We start from the raw sequence: 21,958 nt of genomic DNA, 5'->3' as shown, positions 1-21,958 counted from the left end.
CTATTCTACTTGCGAGCGGCGAGGAGCCCCGGCCAAAGAGGAGCGCTTCTGCCCTTTGCTCGCCCGCCCAGCCTCCCGCAAGCCGAGCTCTCTGCACATGGCCAGGTGCCGCCTTGTCCCTCCATCCCTGGTGGGCGTGGCCCCTCCTCAGCTGGCGAGCCGGTGGGCGGCGCTCTGCACGTGCTCCGGGGCGCCCTGGTCCTCCCTCCGGGGCGGAGCCGGGCCGGGGGGACTCGCAGCCGCCCAGGGCTTAGGGCGCGCGGCGGGGCCTGGCCGGGCAGGGAGGAGGAGCGGCGGCGGCGGCGGCGGGGTTCGCGCAGCTCCAGCGGCTCCAGTTTCGGCGGCTGCAGCAGCACCGGCAGCGGCACCTCCGGCGGGGCTATGAAGGTGAAGAAGGGCAGCGGCGCAGCGGCCAACGGGGCAGCCGGAGCGGGCGCAGCCGCCGCCACTGTCGGCCTGTGCAGCGAGGACGAGCTGCTGCGCAAGGCGGCCATCAGCCCGGAGGACGTGCTGGGGCTGGGCAAGATCACCTCGGGTGAGTCGGGGACCCCCAGGATGGAGAAGCCGCTTCGGACGCCGGGCGCGCGGAGCTGCTCGGGCCCCCCGTCCGCTGCCTCCCAGCCCCGCCAGGATTCGGGGGGCGTCCGGGGTGGGCTTGGCTCCGCCAGTCCGTGGCCGGGGAGCGGAGGGGCTGGCCTGCCCGGGGATGGGAAGGGAAGGGCCGGAGGGCGAGGGGGGCACCTTGCCACCGGGCCCCGCGGAAGAGGCTCCTCCGGGGTGGAGCGGCCGAGGGCGAAGTGGGGCGTTTTAGGCGTCTCCAAGGTCCTTTGGGGGTGCCGGGCCGGTTCCCCTTCCGAGCCCGGGCAGAGGCTGGCCCCAAAGGTGGGACCCCCTGCCCTGCAGCCCCCCACCTTCCCTTCCTCCCTCCCTCCCTCCCAGGGCTCCTCTTCCCAAGTGCTCTTCGGCTGCCTTGACCCCTTGCTAAGCGCCTTAGTCTTAACCAGGATTAAGCTGTGGTTCAGGCTTTGTGTGAACCCAGAGAATAACTCTTTGTGTTGGGTCGAGGTGGCCCTTGGGACCCCCCCCCCTCCAGTGCAAAGATCGACCCAGTTTTGAAAAAGGAGAATCCACAGGTGGGGACCATCCCCCCCATCATCATCCCCCCCCCACACACACAAGGGAAAGGCTGCTGAAGACAGGCCCCTGGGGGCTCCAGCCCTGAGAGATGAGCTTAGCTGTTGCTGCCCCTGGTATACAGACCTTCCCTGAGCCTGGCAGCTCTGCCCTCCAAGCCCTGGCATGGCCCTGGCTTAACCCCCTCCCCCTTACTGCTGATCCTGAAGCAGCAGGTGCCCCTCCATGTGCAGCTTTCCTGCGCCTTGAGGTCACTCTGATCAGCCAAGATTACTGGGGGCTGAGGAGGAGGGGGATGTGGATCAGGGAGCAAAAGAGCATCTTATTTAGTGGTGAGCCTTGTCTTTAGAATCATCCTAACAGATCTCAGCCAATCCTTAATCCCGCTGGTTGCAAAGGCCTTTCCAGAAAATGCTAGAGGGGCCCTGGCCCCAAAGGACACCCAGCGGGCACCGAGTTGCATCACTTTGCCCCCAAATTAAGCCAGTTCATAAGCAGGCTTGGAGACTTCAAGAGAGTCTCTGGGCGTTTGGCTGCTTAGTTTACTCTAGGACAGTGGTTTTTTTAGAATAGAATAGAATAGAATTTTCTATTGGCCAAATGTGATTGGACACACAAGGAATTTGTCTGGGTGCGTATGCTCTCAGTGTACATAAAAGAAAAGATACATTCATCAAGGTACAACATTTACAACACAAATGATGGTCAATATAAATCATAAGGATTGCCATTCTGGATCCAACTTTAACAGCTTTAAGATGCGTGGACTTCAACTCCCAGAATTCCCCAGCCAGCATGCTGAGTTTGAAGTCCATTCATCTTAAATCATACCAGCTGGAGAATTCTGGGAGTGGAAGTCCACCCCTCTTAAAGCTGCCAAGGTTGGGAAACATTACTGTATGATAATTGTGGGGAGAAATTCACACTCTCTGTCAGAGAAAAGTCCAGAGCACGTGTGATGCAACCTGAGGGTGAATTCTCACCTGCCACCTAAAATCAGAATATTCATTTTTTGTCTTGCTTCATTCTGTGCAAGCAGCTTTCTGTCCTTGGTTTCCTCTCCCCTTGGGGGAGGAAATGACGTCACTTGTTCCGCTCTGACACAGGTGACAATTTGTGTCATTTACTTGAGGTCACTGATGGCCTCCGTGGCTGTGCCCCCTGCCCTGTTGCCTGGCTGTGCCGTCCTGGAACGGGGATGGGCAATTAATTTCCCCAAAGAGTCACTTGAGAAATCGGGATTGTTGTGGAGGGCTGTGAAGGTGTGTCGGCCTGCACTCACACCTACATCAATTAGGGAAAAAATCCTCCCTTCAAAATAAAAGCAATACACGTAGTCGCCGACCGCAATGGAGCCCAAAATTTATGTTCCTAAGTAAAACATTTGTTTTGTTCCATTTTCGATTTTTCTTGCCATGGTTGTTAAGTGAGTCACACGGTTGCTAAGTGAATCCGGCTTCCCCACTGACTTTGCTGGTCAGAAAGTCACAAAACGGGGTCACATAACCCTGGAACACTGTGACCGTCGTAACTATGAGTCAGTTGCCAAGCGTCCAAATTTTGGTCACGGGACCATGGAGATGCTGCAACGGTCGTAAGTGTGAAAAACAGTCATAAGTCCCTTTTTTCAGTGCTGTTGTAACTTTGAACGGTCAGTAAACGAGCCGTTGTAAGTTGAGGACTACCTGTACAGGTGGGCCTGATAGGGATAGCCAAAGGGCCAGATATGGCCCAGGGGATGTAAAAATACCCAGGTCTGCTGTAGAAGCCAGCCAGAATGTGTGAATTGAAAAGATGGCTTGTTGGGGGGGGGATGCACACTTTCCGGCATGCAGTCCCTGGGTGGGTAGGTGGGCAACCAAACCTGATGCCCCCTGAATTTCTGGAAGGGCTGGTGGCACTGAGGCTACTCCTGCTCCCCCGCCCGGCTGTTTTTCCTTGACAGATCAGCTGTCTATTTGAGGCTCTTGTCCTTGTCCCTCAGCCGTGCTAATGAACTTATCTTACCCAAATCCCTTTGAGGTAGGACGTAATCCTCTCTGCCTGAGGTGGGGGCACTGACCAGGGCCTGGGGAGGGGGGCATCTTCTGGAGCCAGCAGCTGCCAAGAGGTGCCAGCGGAGGGCAAAGAATTCAGGTCTAAGGCGGTCTGTCTCCTTATTGTGTATTTCTTTTCCTGCCAGTTTTTGGTGGAACACAACTTGCAAGCCTTTGTGGTGATTTCGGGTTTATTCTGTTGTGCCCACTGATAACAGAAACACAGAGCTGGAAGGGACCATGGAGGTCCTCTAGTCCCTGCTTGAGCAGGGGCCCCTATTCCATTTCAGACAAGTCCATCTCTTCTTAAAAACTCCCAGAGCACCCACAACTCCTGGAGGCAACTTCCGTTCCACCGGTTGCTTGTCCTCACTGTCAGGATGTTTCTCCTTCGTTCTAGTATTGGTCTCTGTTTAATGATTTTCCACTTGTTACTCCGTTTAATTTTTTAAAACTATGAAACTTATTTGTTTAGAACAAAGCCGCTTTCGGTCTGCTCTGTCCGGAAATGACGTTTGTCTTGAAGCAGAAATAGCTGTGAGGCATTTCCTAGTTTTGCACAATTTCTCTGCTGCTCAGTTGGAACTGAGGAAAAGTCTCTTCTCAAGTCACTTTTCGAGCCGAAGACGTGCAAACGGCGGAAATTGTGACCAAATTAAATTTAAAGATTAAAATTCTGGCTTGGGACGCAGAGTTGCCTCTCAAAATGGGGATCTTATTCACACAACTGAATTTGAAACTTCTCGTACTGCCATTTTTTCTGGAACGGTATAGACCAGAGTAAGGATGTTCAACGTTTAGAACTTTAAGACTTGTGGACTTCAACTCCCAGAACTCCCCAGCTGGCTGAGGAATTCTGGGAGTTGAAGTCCACAAGTCTTAAAGTTCCAAAGTTCGACACCCCCTCTGCTATAGGGTGTACTGCTTGAGCAAAGGGTTGGACTAGAAGACCTCCAAGGCCCCTTCCGACTCTGTTAGTCTGTGTTTTGAATTGCATTAAGATTTCGTTTGGCCTGCCCGTCCCCGTTTCCTGGGCGCGAGGTCCTCGCCCGCCCCTCCCAGACCCCTTGAAAGTCTCCAGAGAGTTTGTGGCTTCGGCAGAGGAAATGACTGGCGGCTGGTGGGACACGGCTGCTGCTCGGAGGAGGTGGTTTCGCAACCAGTTGGAGTTGTCCCTTCCTTGTGTGCTTGCAACCCAGACGGTGATGGTGGGTGTCAGGGAGACGATGAGGGTTGAGGTAGGCTATGTGAATTGGCACCAGGCCCACCCTCTGCCTCGGCAAAGGAGCTTCTGTGATGAATAACAGAGTGGGAAGCGGCCTTGGAGGTCATGTAGTCCAGGGGTCTCCATCCTTGGTCCCTTTAAGACTTGTGGACTTCAACTCCCAGAGTTCCTCAGCCAGCTTTGCTGGCTGAGGGACTCTGGGAGTTGAAGTCCACTAGTCTTAAAGGGATCAAGGTTGGAGACCCTGTTCTAATCCATCCCACTGCTCAAGCATTTCAGATCATAGATCATTTCAGACCAATGGTTGTCCAGTCTTTTCATAACAACTTCCAGTGTTGGAGCACTCACAACATCTGGTAGCAAGTTGTTCCACTGGTTAATTATGTCAGGTAGTTTCTCCTTAATTCCAGGTTGCTTCTCTCCTCAATTAGTTTCCATCCGTTGCTTCTTGCCCTGCCTTCAGGTGCTTAGAGGACAGGTGGACCCCTCCTTTCTTTGGGAAGCCCCTTAAATATTGGGAGACTGCTATCATGTCACCCCTAGTTCTTCTTTTCAGTAAACCAGACCTTCCCAATTCCTACAAACGTTCTCTTTTGCTGCTTTGGCTATGGGGAGGGGTCCCCTTCAGGGCTCACTGAAGGATGGTAAAGAGAAAATAAAGAGAGTTTGGTCTAGTGATTAAGGCTAGAAGGAGGAGATAGGGAGTTCTAGTCCCGCCATAGCCATGAAAGCAAGCAGGCTGGGTGACTTTGGGCCAATCTCCAGGAGATGGTGAGTTCTAATCCTACCTTAAGCACAAAAGGTGGCTGGCTGACTTTGGACCAACCCCTCACATTCAGCCCAACCCACCTCAAAGGGTTGTAATTGTTGTTGTTGTGGGAAAATAGGAGAAAAAAGGCGCATTAGGTGTGCTTTTATAAATTATTATTTATAAAAATAATAAAGATGGGATACAGCTGAATAAATAAAAATAGAAGGCCCGTAATGTCGTGAAAGAAAAGTTTCAGAGCTGTGGCTTTGGCCTGCTTGTGCTTCTGCGCTCCTGGGTGGTGGGAGATGGCTGGGCGGGGGGCTTAGCTGTGGCAACACACAGAAATCTGAAGAAAGAGGAAAGGCAGTTTAGTTCCCTCAGCAGAAGAACAATTTCCGAATCAGGAGCATCTTTCCCGGCTAATGAATGTCATTACATTTCTTCTATTTATTGTATTAAATTTCAATAAAATTAGTTATCTAGATCAGGGGTCTCCAACCTTGGTCCCTTTAAGACTTGTGGACTTCAACTCCCAGAGTCCCTCAGACAGCAAAGAGTTGAAGTCCACAAGTCTTAAAGGGACCAAGGTTGGAGACCCCTGATCTAGAAAAGGTGACTTTTCTTCTTCCTCTACACCAGGGGTCTCCAAACGTGGTCCCTTTAAGACTTGTGGACTTCAATGTGACGAGGGAATTCTGGGAGTTGAAGTTCACAAGCCTTAAAGGGGCCATGTTTGGCGACACCGGCCATAGACTAACACACAGGGTTCTCCCTCCAATGTCTACAGATCAAAATTGTGGCTCTATTTGGTTTTTCTTTGGACAGACCCCCCCCTCCCCAAATCCTATGTCCGGAGGAGCATCCGGAAGAGGGTAGAAGGATCCAGGATAACCAGGTAACAAAGTGCTGAAAAGAGGGAAGGGAGCTTGAGGAAAGGGCCTCTGGTGGCTCAGACTGCTAAGACAGTCTGTTATTAACACAGCAGCTTGCAATTACTGCAGGTTCAAGTCCCACCAGGCCCAAGGTTGACTCAGCCTTCCATCCTTTATAAGGTAGGTTAAATGAGGACCCAGATTGTTGGGGGCAATAAAAGTTGACTTTGTATATAATATACAAATGGATGAAGACTATTGTTTGGCATAGTGTAAGCCACCCCGAGTCTTCGGAGAAGGGCGGGATATAAATGCAAAAAAAAATGGGGGGGGGGACCAAGGGGAGATGAACTGCCCTCTCGAGAACTAAGAGGGTGTCACACCAAAGGAGATCAGCATCTGCTTTGTCTCTCTCTGTGTCCACAGGCAGGACGTCAGATCTTGAGGGCAGGTGAGCTCCCCTTGGCTGAATGTGTCCAAATTCCACTTAAGTCAGGGTTCCACCAGCTAGAATAGTAAAGATGTTCCCCAACAACTCACCAAAGTATTGGAAATGTAAGAGCAACTACGGAACATATTATCATCTCTGGTGGACCTGCCGAGTGGCAAAACAATTCTGGGCCAAAATCAAAAAGTGGTTACAGGAAATAATACAGGAACCAATAAAAGGAAAGCCAGAACAATTTTTATTAGGGATCCCGACAGAAAATCATACAAACGATACGCAATACTTAATACTCCATGTACTTACAGCAGCATGCATAGCTTACGCTCAAAACTGGAAAAAAGAAAACCCACCAACAGAGGAAGAATTAATCAAAAAAATACTAGAATGTGCTGAGACGGACAAACTTACAAAAGAAATTAAGGAGAAAGAAGAAACAGACTACTATAAGATCTGGTGCAAATGGTACGAATGGTTAGAAAATAGGCAAGATAAGAAAACTGAACAATAAAGTAAAATGTAGATGAAATAAAGAACAATAGATGAATAAGAGTAAAATAAGATAGAATTAAAATATGTATAAATAATAGGAATGGACCACCTTAAAATAGCTGATAAATAATAATAATAACAATAACAATAATAATAATAATAATAATAATAATAATAATAATAATAATAATAATAATAATAATAATGTTTTAATTTGTATACCGCCCTTCTCCCGAAGGACTCAGTGATAGTGATATGAATGTTGTATGTCTTGCCTTTTGTCTTTAATGTGTATAAAATAAAAAATTTTATTAAAAAAAAAGTCAGGGTTCCAAATCCTGGGCTAATTTTAAGACTTGTGGACTTCAATTCCCCAGTTGGGGGATTCTGGGAGTTGAAGTCCACGGTTGCAAAACCTTAAGCTACTTAAACTTGAAGGTAGATTAGGTCTACGAAAGGCCTCTTGCAGCCCTTGAGGCCATCTTGCGGATGGTCTTCAGGATTCCTGGGGTGGGGGTGGGAGGTCTTTCTGGGTCCCGAAAGGGCCCTGGGCTGCCCCCCAGCGAGTGTCTCAAGCAACAAATCAAAGGGGCTCAAGGCAACTCCTGTCCCTGAGCCGATTTTGGGTGCTGGAGTCACTCATGGGCACCAGGGCAGCCTTTCGTGGCCTGGGGGCTCCCTAGAAGTGTGGGGGGGGGGCGGTGTCTTTGGCCTGCTCTTTTACTAGACGTTCTGCAGTCTGGATCGGGGCTGGGTTAGGCAGTTATTTATTTATTTATTTAATCACATTTTTATACCGCCCTATCTCCCGAGGGACTCAGGGCGGTTTACAGCCTATTAAAAACACAGATATAAATACAAGGTAAAACACAATTAAAAAACTTACTGAATAAGGCCGAATTTAAAATTATGATTAAAATAATAAAACCCCGTTAAAAACTAAATTAAAATTAAAATCCTAGTCCAGTCCTGCGCAAATAAATAGATGTGTCTTAAGCTCGCGGCGAAAGGTTCGAAGGTCGGGAAGTTGACGGAGGAAGTTCGTTCCAGAGGGTAGGAGCCCCCACAGAGAAGGCCCTTCCCCTGGGTGTCGCCAGTCAGCACTGCCTGGCGGACGGCACCCCGAGGAGTCCCTCCCTGAGAGAGCGCACGGGTCGGTGGGAGGCAGTTGGTGGCAGCAGACGGTCCCGTAGGTAACCCTGCCCTAAGCCATGGAGCGCTTTGAAGATGGTTACCAAGACCTTGAAGCGCACCCAGAAAACCACAGGCAGCCAGTGCAGTCTGCGCAGGAGTGGTGTCACATGGGAGTCACGAGGGGCTCCCTCTATCACTCGTGCAGCCGCATTCTGGACTAACTGGAGCCTCTGGGTGCTCTTCAAGGGAAGCTCCATGTAGAGAGCATTGCAGTAATCCAGACGAGATGTCACGGGAGCGTGAGTGACCGTGCATAGGGCATCCCAGTCTAGGAAGGGGCGCAACTGGCGAACCAGGCGAACCTGGTAAAAAGCTCTCCTGGAGACAGCCGTCAAATGGTCTTCAAAAGACAGCCGTCCATCCAGGAGCACGCCCAAGTTGCGCACCCTCTCCATTGGGGCCAATAACTCGCCCCCCACAGTCAGCCGCGGCTGCAGCTGACTGTACCGGGGTGCCGGCATCCACAGCCACTCCGTCTTGGAGGGATTGAGTTTGAGCCTGTTTCTTCCCATCCAGACCCGTACGGCCTCCAGACACCGGGACAGCACTTCGACAGCTTCTGGGGGGGGCTCTCTCTTACATCAGGCTGCCCATCTGCGTGGAGGGCTCAGCTGCTCATCTGGGCAGTGGCAATGTGAGGCAGTGGCGGCCCAACAGGCACCCAGATTCCTGGGGAGATGCCCTGCAGGGTTGGTTTCTCTTCCTCCCAGGCGGTTGGAGCTGTTCAGGGCTTGCAACTGGCTCAGTCCTGGGCGGTGGCCTCGCTTCCTCTTCTGGCTTGCAAAAGACCCCGGCTCTCCATTCTTGGGGAGGGGGCATTTTCAGCACCCACCCCCCCATGGCTCTGCCTGGAGGAAGCCCCTCCTCTTTTTCCAAGGCTGGCGGTCAGTCGGTTGGCCAGCCAGGTGGACCCAGGCTGTTTCTGCGGCCGCTCACTGGACGTTCTGGTTGTAGGGAGGAGGGGCTGAGTGGGACACAGGGATGCAGGCAGGGGGGGGGGGATCCAGCCAGAGCCTCTGGTTTAAGGAAGCAACCCCATTGGCCAGAACCCTCCCTCCCTCCCGTCCTTCCTCCCTACTCCCTTCCTCCCATCCATCTCTCCTCTCTTCCTTTTCCCTGTCTTTCTCCCTCCCTCTTCACCTTCCTCCTCCTTCTTCTCCCTCCCTCATTTCCTCCTTCCTCCTTCCTTCCTCCCTACTGCTTCCTCCCATCCTCTCTCCCTCCCTCCCATCTTTCCTCCCTCCCCTCTTCACCTTCCTCCCTCCCATCCTCCCTCCCTTCCTCCATTCCCTCTTCTCCCTCCTTCCTCCTTCCCTCCCTCCTCTCCCTCCTTTCCTTCCTCCCATCCTTCAAAATAATAATAATAATAACAGAGTTGGAAGGGACCTTGGAGGTCTTCTAGTCCAACCCCCTGCCCAGGCAGGAAACCCTATATCATTTAAGACAAATGGTTATCCAACATCATCTTTAAAATTTCCAGTGTTGGAGCATTTACAACTTCTGCAGGCAAATTGTTCCACTTATTAATGGTTCTAACTGTCAGGAAATTTCTCCTTAGTTCTAAGTTGCTTCTCTCCTTGATTAGTTTCCACCCGTTGCTTCTTGTCCTGCCTTCAGGTGCTTTGGAGAACAGCCCGACTCCCTCTTCTTTGGGGCAGCCCCTGAGATATTGGAAGACTGCTATCATGTCTCCCCTAGTCCTTCTTTTCATTAAACCAGACATACCCAGTTCCTGCAACCGTTCTTCATATGTTTTAGCCTCCAGTCCTCTAATCCTCCTTCCTCCTGTCCCCTTCCTCCTGTCCTTCCTTCTTCCCCTTCTTCCTCCCTCTCTTCCTTTTTCCCTGTCTTTCTCCCTCCCATCCTCCCATCCTCCCTCCTTCCTTCCCCTCTTCTCTTCCCTCTCTCCCTTCTTCTCCCTCCTCCTTCCTTCCTCCTTCCTCTCTTCCTTCCTTCTTCCCTTCTTCCTCCCTCCTCCCTCCCTTCTATCCATCTTTCCTCTCTTCCTTCCTTCTTCCCATCTTCTCCTTCCTTCCTTCCTTCCTTCCTTCCTCCTTCCTCCCTCCTTCCTTCGCCTCCAACCCCTGTTTCCTTCCTTTCTCACTCCTCTCCGTTGTTTCCTTCCTTCCATCCTTCCTCTCTCACTCTCTTTCTCCTCCTTCCCTCCCTTCCTTCCACTCCTCCTTTCTTTCTCCCCTCTCTCCCTCCCCTTCCTCTCCTCCCTCCCTCCCTCCCAGCCCCCAAGAGCTGAGCCGGGTCTCTTCCCCCCACCTTTTCTGCTGATCCTCTTCCATCTTTCTGCCCAACTGACTTGGAGAAGGCCACCCTGGATGACACCTGTGCCTGCCAGGTGTAGGGTCTGGGGATCTCCTCCTCCTCCTCCTCCTCATTCTCCAGCCTGTCCATTCCCAGCTGTGCACCATGGAAGTCCCAATGAGGAATCTGGGACCTCGGTGAGGGGCCATTGCTGCCCCATGGAAGCCCCCCCTCAACAGCCCAAGGGGCTCCTTCCCTGGTTTCAGCCACAGCTGGAAGAGCCTGGGGGGGGCTGCCGGTTGCTCCTGGGGGATAGCTCAGAGGCTAAAGGGCTTGGGGGGGGGGCTGCCCTGGCACCTGAGCATCTCTCCCCTCTGACACCTCTGGGCAGTGCTCCATGTGGTTGCTATGGCGATTCTGCTGCCAAGGGAGGGGAAGAGCGTTGCCATGGCAGTGGGTGAGAATGGCACCAGCAGCCGGTTGGCAGGCAGGCGTGCCCAACACCAAGAGGGAGCCCTAACCAGGTGTGTGTATTGAAACTGGGCTGGGATTTTGGGGTTGTCGCAGCCCCTCCAGAGCAGGCAACCAAGGGAGGCAGCACCAGCCCCTCTTCTGACATGCCCCCCACACCCCCCACACCCCCGCAGATGCAGGCCCAGAGTGTGATGGCATTTCTGCAGCTTTGCCCACAGGGCCGTGTCAGCTGGCTTCCTCTCTCTGGCTCCCCTCGCTTGTGGGGGGGTGGGGGAGGCTCTGAAGCAGGCCCCCAAGCAATCCCAGGGGATTGCAAATCCTGAGCGGCTATTTCAATCTGGACACCCCTTTCCTCTCCCTCTCCCTCCAACATGGTGGACTTTATGGCCAGATAATATCTTTTAGCCAAGGGGAAGCTAATCTCATAGAACATAGAATCCCAAAGCTGGAGGGGACCTGGAGGTCCTCTAGTCCAACCCCCTGTTTAGGCAAGAGACCCTACTACACAATTTGAGACAAGTGGCTGTCCAGTCTCACCTTGAACACTTCCAGTGTTGGAGCAACCACAGCTTCTGGTGACAAGCTGTTCCACTGGTTAATTGTCCTCACTGTTAGGAAGTTTCTCCTTCATTCCAGGTCGCTTCTCTCCTTGATCAGTTTCCACCCATTGTTTCTTGTCCTGCCTTCTGGTGCTTTGGATAATAATTTGACCCCCTCCTCTCTGTGACAGCCCCTCAAGGATTGGTAGACCGCTATCATGTCCCCCCTAATTCTTCTTTTCTCTAGACTGGCCAAACCCAAATCCTGCAGCCGTTCTTTGTAATGTTTGAGTCTCCAGGCCTTTGATCATCTTGGTTGCTCTTCTCTGAACCTTTTCCAAGTCAACTCCCTTTTTTTTTTAGTATGGTGACCAAAATTGGTTGCAGTATTCTAGGTGTGGCCTTACTAAGGCTTTATAAAGCAGCACTAATACTTCACGTGATTTTGATTCTATGCCTCTGTTTATACAACCCAGGATTGGCATTAGCTTTTTTGGCAGCTGCCACACATGGCTGGCTTGTCTTTAAGTGATCGTCCACTAGGACTCCAAGGTCCCTCTCCCAGGGACTGTCTTTGAGCCAGGTCTCACCTGATCTGGACTTGGGCCTTTGGTTTTCCCTGTCCAGGTGTAAAACGCTGCAACCCTCGTAAATGCCTGCCAGTTGCCAAGTGTCCGAATTTTACTCACATGCCTGTGAGGATGCTGGACTGGATATTTCTTTTCTGTGCCGTTGTAATTTTGAATGGTGACATTTTTCATATTTTATGCAGATTACCTGTGCAGCCCGGAGGAGAATGTTTACAAGATCGATTTCACCCGGTTTAAGATCCGGGATATGGAATCCGGCACAGTCCTTTTTGAGATCACCAAGCCCCCCGCTTCAGGTGAGATTGCGGTAGATGGAAAGACCCTCTTCCTGCTCCCCTTTCTCTCCCCCTCCCCTTCTTTACCAATTTTTGATGGTGACCATTTTCCTTCTCCTGCCAGACCTCTTTCAAATTAGAGCAAAATCAACAACGCAGGTGATCCTCAAATTACAACCAGAATTGGGATGAGAACATGTGCTGTTCTTAAGTGAGTCACAGGGTCATTAAGCAGATCCGGCTTCTCCCCTTGACTTGGCTTGCCGGAAGCCAGCACTGAAGGGACGCAAACGGCCGTCACGTGACCCAGAGACAGTGCAACCGTCATAAGTACATGCCAGTTGCTAAGCAACCGAATTTTGATCATGTGACTGGGGGAAATGCTATGACAGTTGTAAGTCTGAGGACTGGCTATAAGCCACTTTTTTTTTTAGTGCGGTTGCAATTTTGAATGGTCACTAAACGATGGATCTCCTGCACCGCTGTTCTTGTTCTGCAATGTTCTGAAACTTTTCGATTTCTTAAATGGGAAGGGCTGAAACAAGACACACAACTACGCAATTAGAGTTGCCATTCCGGCCGCTTTGGAGTCAGCTGGTGACTTCCGTCACTTTGTGTAGGAGGAATTACAGGTAGTCCTCGACTTACGACCAGCTGGCTGGGGAATTCTGGGAGTTGAAGTCCAGGAGCCTTAAAGTGCCACAGGGTTATACAGCCCTGTCTTAGGCTCTCATTCTTCCCTGCTGGCTTCATCTCTGGTGCCACAAAGAAGGCGTGCCAGTCCCATCATGCCAGGGCATCACATTTTGCAGACATGTGCGTGTGTAGATCAGTTGGGGGAGATCCGTAAGGGGTCAAGGGTCAGGATGGCTTTCCAAAAGAGGTTTAGGCGCCATCCGGCCACGGGGCAACTGGGCTGCTTTCTTGTCTCCTCCCAGAACGTGAGCGCAACGAAAAGAAAGAGGGCGACCCCAACGCCGGACGATTTGTGCGGTACCAGTTCACCCCGGCATTTCTACGGTTGAGGCAGGTGGGAGCCACGTAAGTGCTGGGACGTTACTGCAGAGAAACATTTTGGACGTGAAAAGGATGGTCTTGCTTTTTATTCCACCCGCCCCAGGCCGGTGTTTCAGCACTGCACACTTGGAAGGGACCTCAGAGGTCATCTAGTCCAACCCCCTGCTCAGGCAGGAGACCCTAGAGCAGTCCAGGCAAATGGCTGTCCAGTGTCTCTTCTTGAAAACCTCCAGGGATGGGGATGGGGAACCCACGACTTTTTGGTCCTGGAGCTTTCTAGGGGTCCTGGACTACAGTTCCCATCATTCCCATCTGCCCCCAGCTCGATTCCTGACAGGGCCCAATTCCAACTCTGAGTGCAAGTGTCGCGCGGCAAAGCTCTGCCAGGGATTGTTTCCGCTCTGGTCTGAGCCCTTAGGATGGGATGATGATGATGATGATGATGATGATGATGATGATGATAATAATAATAATAATAATAATAATAATATTTTAATTTTTATACTGCCCTTCTCCCGATGTGCAAAATAGGGCAACTGTGGGAAGTAATCCCAGCTGGGAATAAGATCCTTCTTGTTCTTTTTTCTCTCCCTCCTTTTTCCCCTCCCTTCCATTCTTCCTTTCTTTTTCTTTCCTCCCTTCTTTCCCTTCCACCCTCTTTCTTTCTCTTGTAATATCCTCCCCCCCTCCCTCCCACCGCAGGGTGGAGTTCACCGTGGGGGAGAAGCCCATCAGCAACTTCCGCATGATCGAGAGGCACTATTTCCGTGACCAGCTGCTCAAGAGTTTCGACTTCCAGTTCGGCTTCTGCATCCCCACCAGCAAGAACTCCTGCGAGCACATCTATGAGTTCCCGCAGCTCTCGGAGGACCTCAGTAAGGGAGGCGGGAGGGGGGGTTGGGGTCGCGGCCCTTGGGGGGGGGTTGGGGCCACCTCCAGCCAGGGCTGACCTCTCCCCCCCCCCTCCCGGCTTCTCTCCCAGTCCAGGAGATGATCCTTCACCCCTACGAGACTCAGTCGGACAGTTTCTACTTTGTGGACAACAAGCTGGTGATGCACAACAAGGCCGACTACTCCTACAGCGGGGGGCCCTGACCCCCCCCTTCCCCTCCCCGATGGTGGTCCGGGAGCCTCAAGGGGGGCAGCCGGATTGGACTCTGGATGGAACCGGCCTCTGAGACTGACTAGCTGAAGCTTTCCCTCCCCCCTGGTGCCCCCCCAGACTTTGGAGGCAGTGCCCCTCACCCCCTGCCTTGTGGGGGGGGGAGACGGTGACCCTCACCCTCCGTAGCTGCTGGGCACTGAGGCTCTCCCAGTAGCTCCTTGTCTCCCTATTGTTGGGGAAGGAATCGTTTTGGTAGGGATTCTACTCCCCCCTCCCCCACCCAAGAAGATCAGCCGGAATTGTGGGAACTCCAGAGTGACACAGCCCCCCCCCCTCGTTCCCAGCTCCAAACGCCCTTTGGAGTGGGCAAAGACCCCAGACCCATTTCTTTTGCTTGCCATTTTCGGCTCAGTCCTTCTCCAGGGGGGACCAAGGGCCAGGTGGGGGCAGCCGAAGACTCTGTTGAGAGGGTCTCTCCTGGTGGGCCCCCTTTGCCGTCTCGGTGGGAAAAGGGGAGGGGGCTTCTGCTGCTGCAAAAGGGCTCATGAAACCATGTTTGATGTGGTGGTGGGTGAATAGAAGACGTGCTTTCTCCAACCCTTGTCATTGGACGTTTCCTCCCCCGAAATCTCTGGGGACCCCCAAAATACCTGGCCTTGCTCTGTGGTCCTCTGTCTTCAGAAAGGAGCAAGTTCTGCCCCCTCTCATTCCTGGGGGGGCCCTGGGGTGTCTGCCTTTCTTTAGAGAAAGAGGCATGGTTCACCTCCCTAAGCTAAGCCCCTCTTGCCTTGCATCTGGGGAAGGGTCTTCTGAAGTGGGCGGGGGGAACAGCTCTTCACTGCCCCTGCCCCCTTCACTGGGCAGGTTGGGGGGTGCTTTAGTTTATGCCCTGCTGTGTGTTGCATTCGGAGTGTGATTGTTCTGGAGTGTGTTGTGATGGGTATTTGCTGGGTGTGATTTAAGTCCATTTGGCGGGCACCGCAATGCGGTCAAGCACAACAGGCGTAAAAACCATGCCCAAGTTCAATCACGCCATCCAAGTGTGACTGTCTCCATCCCCTGCAGACACCCGTGATCGACACTTGTGGTTGTGTCACATCCGACACAATCTGCATGTGCGCATCTCCCGTAAAAGCTGAGCTTGGTTCTTAGACAGAGGCAACCTGTGAATTTGGGGGGGGGGGTGCGAGAAGGGGAAGGGCCCCTTGGGGCGGGTGGCACAAGCTGAGAAGCTGCCACTTTCTTCTGTGTGTGTGGGGGGCACTGAGAAACCCCCAGTTGGGCAAAGGAAGCCCCCCCCCCCAAAGGTCAGGTAGCCTCTTGCAAGGGGAGCTTGTCAATACGTGGGAGATGCTGGGTCTGACGCCTGTGGGGTTAAAGGTACAGCCTGGCTGTGGGTCAACTGGAACTTTTAGAAATGTCCATGAAGATTCTTCATCATCCAGGCAGAGGTGACCAAAACCTATGAAGAACGGCTGCAGGATTTGGGCTTGGCCCTTCTAGAGAAAAGGAGGACGACAGGTGATACGGTAGCAGTCTTCCAGTGTTTGAGGGGCTGCCAGAAAGAGGAGGGGGCCCACTTATTCTCCAAAGCCCCTGAAGGCAGGACAAGAAGCCATGGATGGAAACTGAGGAAGGAGAGAAGCAACCTGGAACTAATTTCCTGACAATTACAATTAATCGGTGCAACGGTTTCCCTTCAGAGGTTATGGCTGCTCCGTCACTGGAGGCCTTTAAGAAGAGACCGGACAGCCACCTGTCTGAAATGGTCGAGGGCGGGGTGTGTGTGTGTGTGTTAAACTCACGTCGTCATGGTGGTGTTACATGACGTATGGCGATTTCCCCCCCTTCACTAAACCGGGGGTGGGTTTGGCCAGTTTATGGTGCATCCCCGGGCCGTGAGTTTGACAGCCCTGCTCTAGAATCTCTTGCTTGAGCAGTGGGGTTGGACTACAAGACCTCCAAGGTCCCTTCCAACTCTAGGATTCTGCAAGGGAGGAAGGAAGGGAGGAAGGAAGGGCAACAGATGGAAACTAACCAAGGAGAGAAGCAACCTGGAATTAAGAAGGAACTTCCTAACAGTGAGGACAGTTAACTGGTGGAACAGCTGGCCACCAGGAGTTATGGCTGCTCCATCGCTGGAGGCTTTTAAGAAGAGACTGGACAGTCTCTTATCTGAGATGGTCTAGGCTCTCATGCTTGAGGAGGAGGCTGGACTAGAAGACCTCCAAGGTCCCTTCCAGCTCTATTCTGATTCTGAATCAAAATCCCATGAAGATGTATGAAGGTTGCCTGAAGGCTGAAACGTTGCAACTCAACTGATTTTTAGACCTTCCAACAGCCTTCAGAGGTTTTTGCCTGGATGACTGAGAGTCTTCAGGGGCATTTTGCAGTGAGTTTGGGGGAAGGACCCCCAGAGGTTGCTGTGGCAGGAGCTGGTCCACTCTTAACAACTCTCTGGCTACCCGCCTTGCTCTGACTGGATGGGCAGCAAAACGTCTCTGAAAAGATGCCAAAGGGGCTTTTTTTCCAAGAGGCAACTGGACTTTCTGGTTTTCCTTTGAAGATGTTTCCCTTCTCACCCAAGAAGCTTCTTCAGTCTGACTGGATGTGGGGTGGGGGGGAAGGGAAGGATTTCTACTCCTTGCAGACAGCTGGTTATTTGCATCCTTTTTAGAGGGTCCTTGAGGCCACTTGGAGATTGTCTGTGTCCTCAGGGTCACCTGAGGGCTGCAACTCTCTGCAACTAAAAGTTAGTCCAGTTGCAATGATTCAGTCTTCAGACAGTTTCAGGCAACCTTCAGATGCCTTTGGAGACAGGCTCAGCATTCCTCTCCACTGGGCAGCAGCCTTGGGCTGCAGGAAGCCCAAAGTGCCCCTGAGGGCGGGGGGGGGGCAGGGGGACTCTGTGCCACCAAGTTCTGGAAGTTGCCATCCTCCGCGCCCCCCCCCCCGGGAGCTGATGTGCTTTGGCTGTAAAAGCAGAGACTGAAGGGATAGATAAGGGGAAAAAGGAGCTTTTTACTGGTTGTGTCCTGCTTCGAAAGTTTAGCCAGCATTATCAGATTGAGACTGAAATTGTAAATCTCTCTGTTTTATTCTGAATAGGATAGAATCTGGAGTGTCCCCAAAAACGCGGCACACAAAATGATGCAAGCAGGAATCCTTTCCTTGCAGCTCATTTTGCTCTTTGACTGCCCCCACAGCCCCCCCCCCAATCAGGGAAAACGGATCAACACACCCCCCTCCTCAATTTCTCTCTGGCTGTTGCTAGGACCTGTCTCTGCTTCTGCCCAGCTCCAGGATCAGTTGGTGCACTGCAACTCTGGAGTTGTGGTGGGGGGGCTCATTCCCAGGAAAGGCAAATGGGCAGGAATGGTTGGGAGGGGGAGATTATTCAGCCAGGAAGACTGCGGGGTGCTTGGTGTTCTCTGAGCTTGGTGGTTTTCTTGCAGGCATTTCATTACCCAACTAGGTAACACTATCAGTGCTAGAAAGGACTGGAGTTTGTAGAGAGGAGGAGAAGGAGGAGGAAACGACTGTAGGGTCCTGGGTGCTCTCTGAGCTTGGTGTTTTCTTGCAGATGTTTCATAACCCAACTAAGTAATGCCATCAGTGCTAGGAGGGAAGGAAGGAAGGAAGGAAGGAAGGAAGGAAGGAAGGAAGGAAGGAAGGAAGGAAGGAAAGAAAGGGTGGATTTGGGAGGTTTTTAAGAAGAGATTGGTCTTTCACTTGTCTGAACTGGCGTGGGGTCTCCTGCTTTAGCAAGTGGTGGGACTTGAAAACCTTCAAGGTTCTTTCCAAAGTTGTTAATGAGGGAGGGAAGAAGGAAGAAAGGAAGGAAAAGGAAAAGAAAAAAAAAGATTCCTTCCACTCCTCACTTTCTGTCGCTGTGCTGCCGATGGTGGCTTGCAAAAACCCGGTTTATTTTTGCCATGCTTGTTTCCTGGAGAGGTGGCTGAGCAGGTAGCCCAATTCTTTATCCCAGGCTGAGCTGGGAGGAATTTACGGCCGTTACATTTCGTTCCCTTCTCTCGGACAGCTAAGAGGCTCAGGCAGGGAGGGACTAAAAATAGCCATCTTGGGCCGCTTGCGGTTGTGGGTCACCCAGGCAGGTGCCAGGCACGGCCTTGCCAATCCCAGCTCGCCAGATCCCTCGCCGGTCCGAGAGCCTCACTTGCCAGTTTATTAAAAACAACCTTCCGAGAGAGAGAGAGATGGAAGTGCCAAGTCATTCAAAGACATCACCTTATTCTGTACCCTAAGAGGGCTTGGAAACCAACCAGAATGGAAGTGAATAGAAAACAGCCCGTGGGAGAACTGGGAGCCTCAGTCTGGGTGGCATTGAAGGCGGGCAAGGAGGCTTGGTCTTTGGTTCTCTGAAGACAAGGAGGGAACCATCCATTTGGTCCAGCCTGTCCTGCCCAGTTGACCGTCGGATGGTGCTGATGCCCAAGGGGTGGTGGTCCAAGAGCCAGGTGGACCCTGGGTGGCCACCGGCTGTCCAGCTGGCTTCCTCCTAGTCCGAGGACCTCTTGTTTCCCTATTTCAGACATTTGCTGCCTGGCGTTGAGGTGTTGAGGTCCTGGCATTGCTTAAGGGCTGGGACAGGCTTGGATGAGAAAGCCAATATCCATGGGAGGACTCCTAGCTGAGGGCTGTCTGGGGTGGGTTAACTTTGAGACCCTCCTTGCTGCTGTGTGAGGATGTTCTCTCCCCCACCCCCCACGACCAGATTCTGAGTCAGCAGAAGGTACAGAAAAGTGGAGTCGGAAGGGACCCTGGAGGTCTTCTAGTCCAACCCTCTGCTCAAGCAGGAGACCCTCTACCATTCTGGACAAATGGCTATCCAATCTCTTCTTGAAAACCTCCAGAGATGGGGAAGGAAAGGAAGGATAGCAGAATAACAGAGTTGGAAGGGACCTTGGAGGTCTTCTAGTCCAACCCCCTGCTCAAGCCTCTACCATTCTGGACAAATGGCTGTCCAATCTCAGTGATAGAATCAGTTGTGCTCTGGGTGATTTATTGTTGTGTGCACACATTGGGTGGGAATTGCTATGTGTTGGTTGCAGAGGGTTTCGGACCGTCCAGTGGGATGCTGAGGAGGGGGCCTTCAAGCAGAGGGCCACAGTGATGCCCTGGATTTAGGAGAGGCCTGTGGTCCCCCACTCTCAGCCCTGCTGGTCAGGTGGTCATTGCTGGATTCTGGGGTACCAGGAAGCCCCATCTTGACCCCCTCTAAAGCAGACAACCTTCGCCAGCTGGATGCACAGATAATCCAGTGAGGGAGGATAATTAAATCAGGATTAAAGTTGATGGGCAGCCACCTTCCTTGCAGGGGGGGTGCAAGGTGTGAGAGCCAAAAATACAACCAGGCCAGGCGTGCAAAACAACCTTGGCTGCCCTCCCCCTCCTGAGTAGCGGGGAGGGTTTTTCACCCCTCCCCAAATGTGACCTGCATGAACAAAGCATCGCCTTGGAAGTTCAAGCAGGCAAAATAAGAAAAGCAGCCGTCCAGTCTGTTTTTAGTCCCCTGTGGTAAACATTTGTCCCATTTGCACTGATGATGTTACCTAGTTGGGTCATAAAACATTTGCAAGAGACGAAAGAGCACCAAGGGCCCCCAATTCACTCCTGAGCTATGAATATTCTGCTAGCTAGACTGACTGAACTTGTTTTATTGTGCCAGGGAGGAAACTCCCCCTTGTCTGGCTGTGCATGTTGGACCTTTTTGCTCCTGGTGGTGTGGTTAATGGGCCACAGCAGCCCGGCTGGATGGGAGCATCTTTATTTGGAAACAGGAATGGAGGGAGCCTCCGGTCTTTCAAATCCAGGTCTCGCTCTTCGAGAAAGGCTGGATGTTCCCCGGAGCAGAGGTCTCCTTTGTAGCCTGAAGGTCATCGAAAAGATGCCTGAAGGTCATCGAAAGGAAGTGGGTAATCGGGGGGGGGGCATCTGCCAAGGGGGGCTGGCCCCAAGCCCAGATCTTTGAGGCTGGAGAGATCACAGAGAAAATAGGCTAAAAAGAGAGAGCAGCTCTGCTGGCTGGGGAATTCTGGGAGTTGCAGTCCACGCGTCTTCAAGTTCCCAAGGTTTAAAAGCATTTCCAGCACGAGCACCCACAAAAATCCCCCCACGCATCTTTTAGCAGATCCAAATGAAATTAAAAATTATTTTAAAATTATTTATTTTAAATAAATATTTTTCTCAAACTACAACCCTCCTGGGACTTTTGCCTCTTAATCAGGGCTTCCACGGCCTGAAAAACATCTAAAACCTATCATAGGTTGCCATCTGTATGGGAATTTGAGCCCCCTCCTCAGCCTAGGACGCCCCCCTCCCCCCAAAAAAACCCTGATGGTGCTTTAAAGCAGGGGTCTCCAACCTTGGTCCCTTTAAGACTTGTGGACTTCAACTCCCAGAGTTCCTCAGCCAGCTTCGCTGAAGTTGAAGTCCACAAGTCTTAAAGGGACCAAGGTTGGAGACCCCTGCTTTAAAGTCTGCCCCTCTGCATAGTTATTTAAAAGCACAACCGAGATAATACACGGATCTCGTATTTCCTCTCTCAGGACTGGACTCCGTTGCCTCCCTCCCTCCCTCTGCTCCCAGGTGAGGTGGGTTTTACTTGGGCGAAGACCATTTTCTTACAGAAAAGATTAATATACCGGTATATTTAAAGCTGTAATAAAAAGAAGCATGTCCACCGGGTATCCTGTGCTTGGAGTTTGGTTTTAAAGAAGGAACCGGGTGGGTGCCCCCATCAGCTGCTATCCACCACTCCCCACAACCTCTGTGTTGGCTGTGGCTTATGGGTCTGGAGTGAGACTTGGGTTTGGTTGGGCCATGAGACCCCCTGGCTGCATCCCATCTTAAGAGGAGCTTAATGAATTTCAAGGCAAATAGGAAAAGTTTAAGAATGTTGGACAGAACAATCTTTCCTTTGTTCCCTTTCTTTCTTCTTTCTTTCTTCTGTCCTTCCTTCCTTCCCTTCTTCTTCTTCTCCTCCTCCTTCCCTTTTCTTTCTTTCTCCTCCTCCTTCTCTCCTCCTCCTCCTCCCACCCCCCAACTTCAGATGCCAAGGGAAGTACACATTTCAGTAACACTAACAGAGTTGGGAGGGACCTTGGAGGACATCTAGTCCAACCCGCTGCTCAAGCAGGAGACCTATACTAGGGATTTGAACCGCTGAACTGCCAACGTTTCTGATCGACAAGCGCAGCGTCTTAGCCACCGAACCACCTAGGCAGGCTATTTCTAACAGGTAGTACTTGGGGGAAAAAAGGATGTAAGATACGGCAGAGGTTCTGCCCATCCTTACATCTGCCCCCCCAAACATCTGCCCCCTTCAAATGGGGACACTCTACTGCTGACAGACCCCAATCCTTTTGATAGTGAAGGAGCCCCAAAACCTGTTCATGAACCTATTGCTCAGACATGATGGTGGGGGGTTGGGGTGCCCTGCTTCGTTTGGGGGTGAAGGGATGGGCCTCCCTCACCCCTGAGTGCCGTGGGGCGGCTGTCCATGTGGTGGGCGGGGGGGGGCAGTTGCTGCT

The 21,958-nt window shown here is 52.0% G+C and overlaps 1 protein-coding gene across 1 annotated transcript; it reads left to right on the top strand.

The window, feature by feature from the left end:
* Positions 1 to 228: 228 nt before the first annotated feature.
* On the top strand, positions 229 to 21,827 carry UNC119 (unc-119 lipid binding chaperone). Its single transcript, XM_058163952.1, has 5 exons — positions 229 to 535; positions 12,191 to 12,304; positions 13,222 to 13,324; positions 14,003 to 14,175; positions 14,283 to 21,827. The coding sequence occupies exons 1-5, from the start codon at positions 382 to 384 to the stop codon at positions 14,393 to 14,395; spliced, it is 657 nt and encodes a 218-aa protein (XP_058019935.1). The 5' UTR covers positions 229 to 381; the 3' UTR covers positions 14,396 to 21,827.
* Positions 21,828 to 21,958: the final 131 nt, after the last annotated feature.

The sequence above is a fragment of the Ahaetulla prasina genome, chromosome 1 (assembly GCF_028640845.1).
Source record: "Ahaetulla prasina isolate Xishuangbanna chromosome 1, ASM2864084v1, whole genome shotgun sequence".
NCBI lineage: Eukaryota > Metazoa > Chordata > Lepidosauria > Squamata > Colubridae > Ahaetulla > Ahaetulla prasina.
The sequence above is the reverse complement of the archived record's forward strand: the minus strand, read 5'-3'. Positions and strand labels throughout refer to the sequence as shown.

Excerpts from the sequence above, each read along its gene's own strand:
- UNC119 (XM_058163952.1), top strand. The coding sequence starts at position 382 with ATGAAGGTGAAGAAGGGCAGCGGCGCAGCGGCCAACGGGGCAGCCGGA. Across the intron at positions 12,305-13,221 it reads CACCAAGCCCCCCGCTTCAG|AACGTGAGCGCAACGAAAAG; the intron begins GTGAGATTGCGG and ends GTCTCCTCCCAG. Across the intron at positions 13,325-14,002 it reads TTGAGGCAGGTGGGAGCCAC|GGTGGAGTTCACCGTGGGGG; the intron begins GTAAGTGCTGGG and ends CTCCCACCGCAG.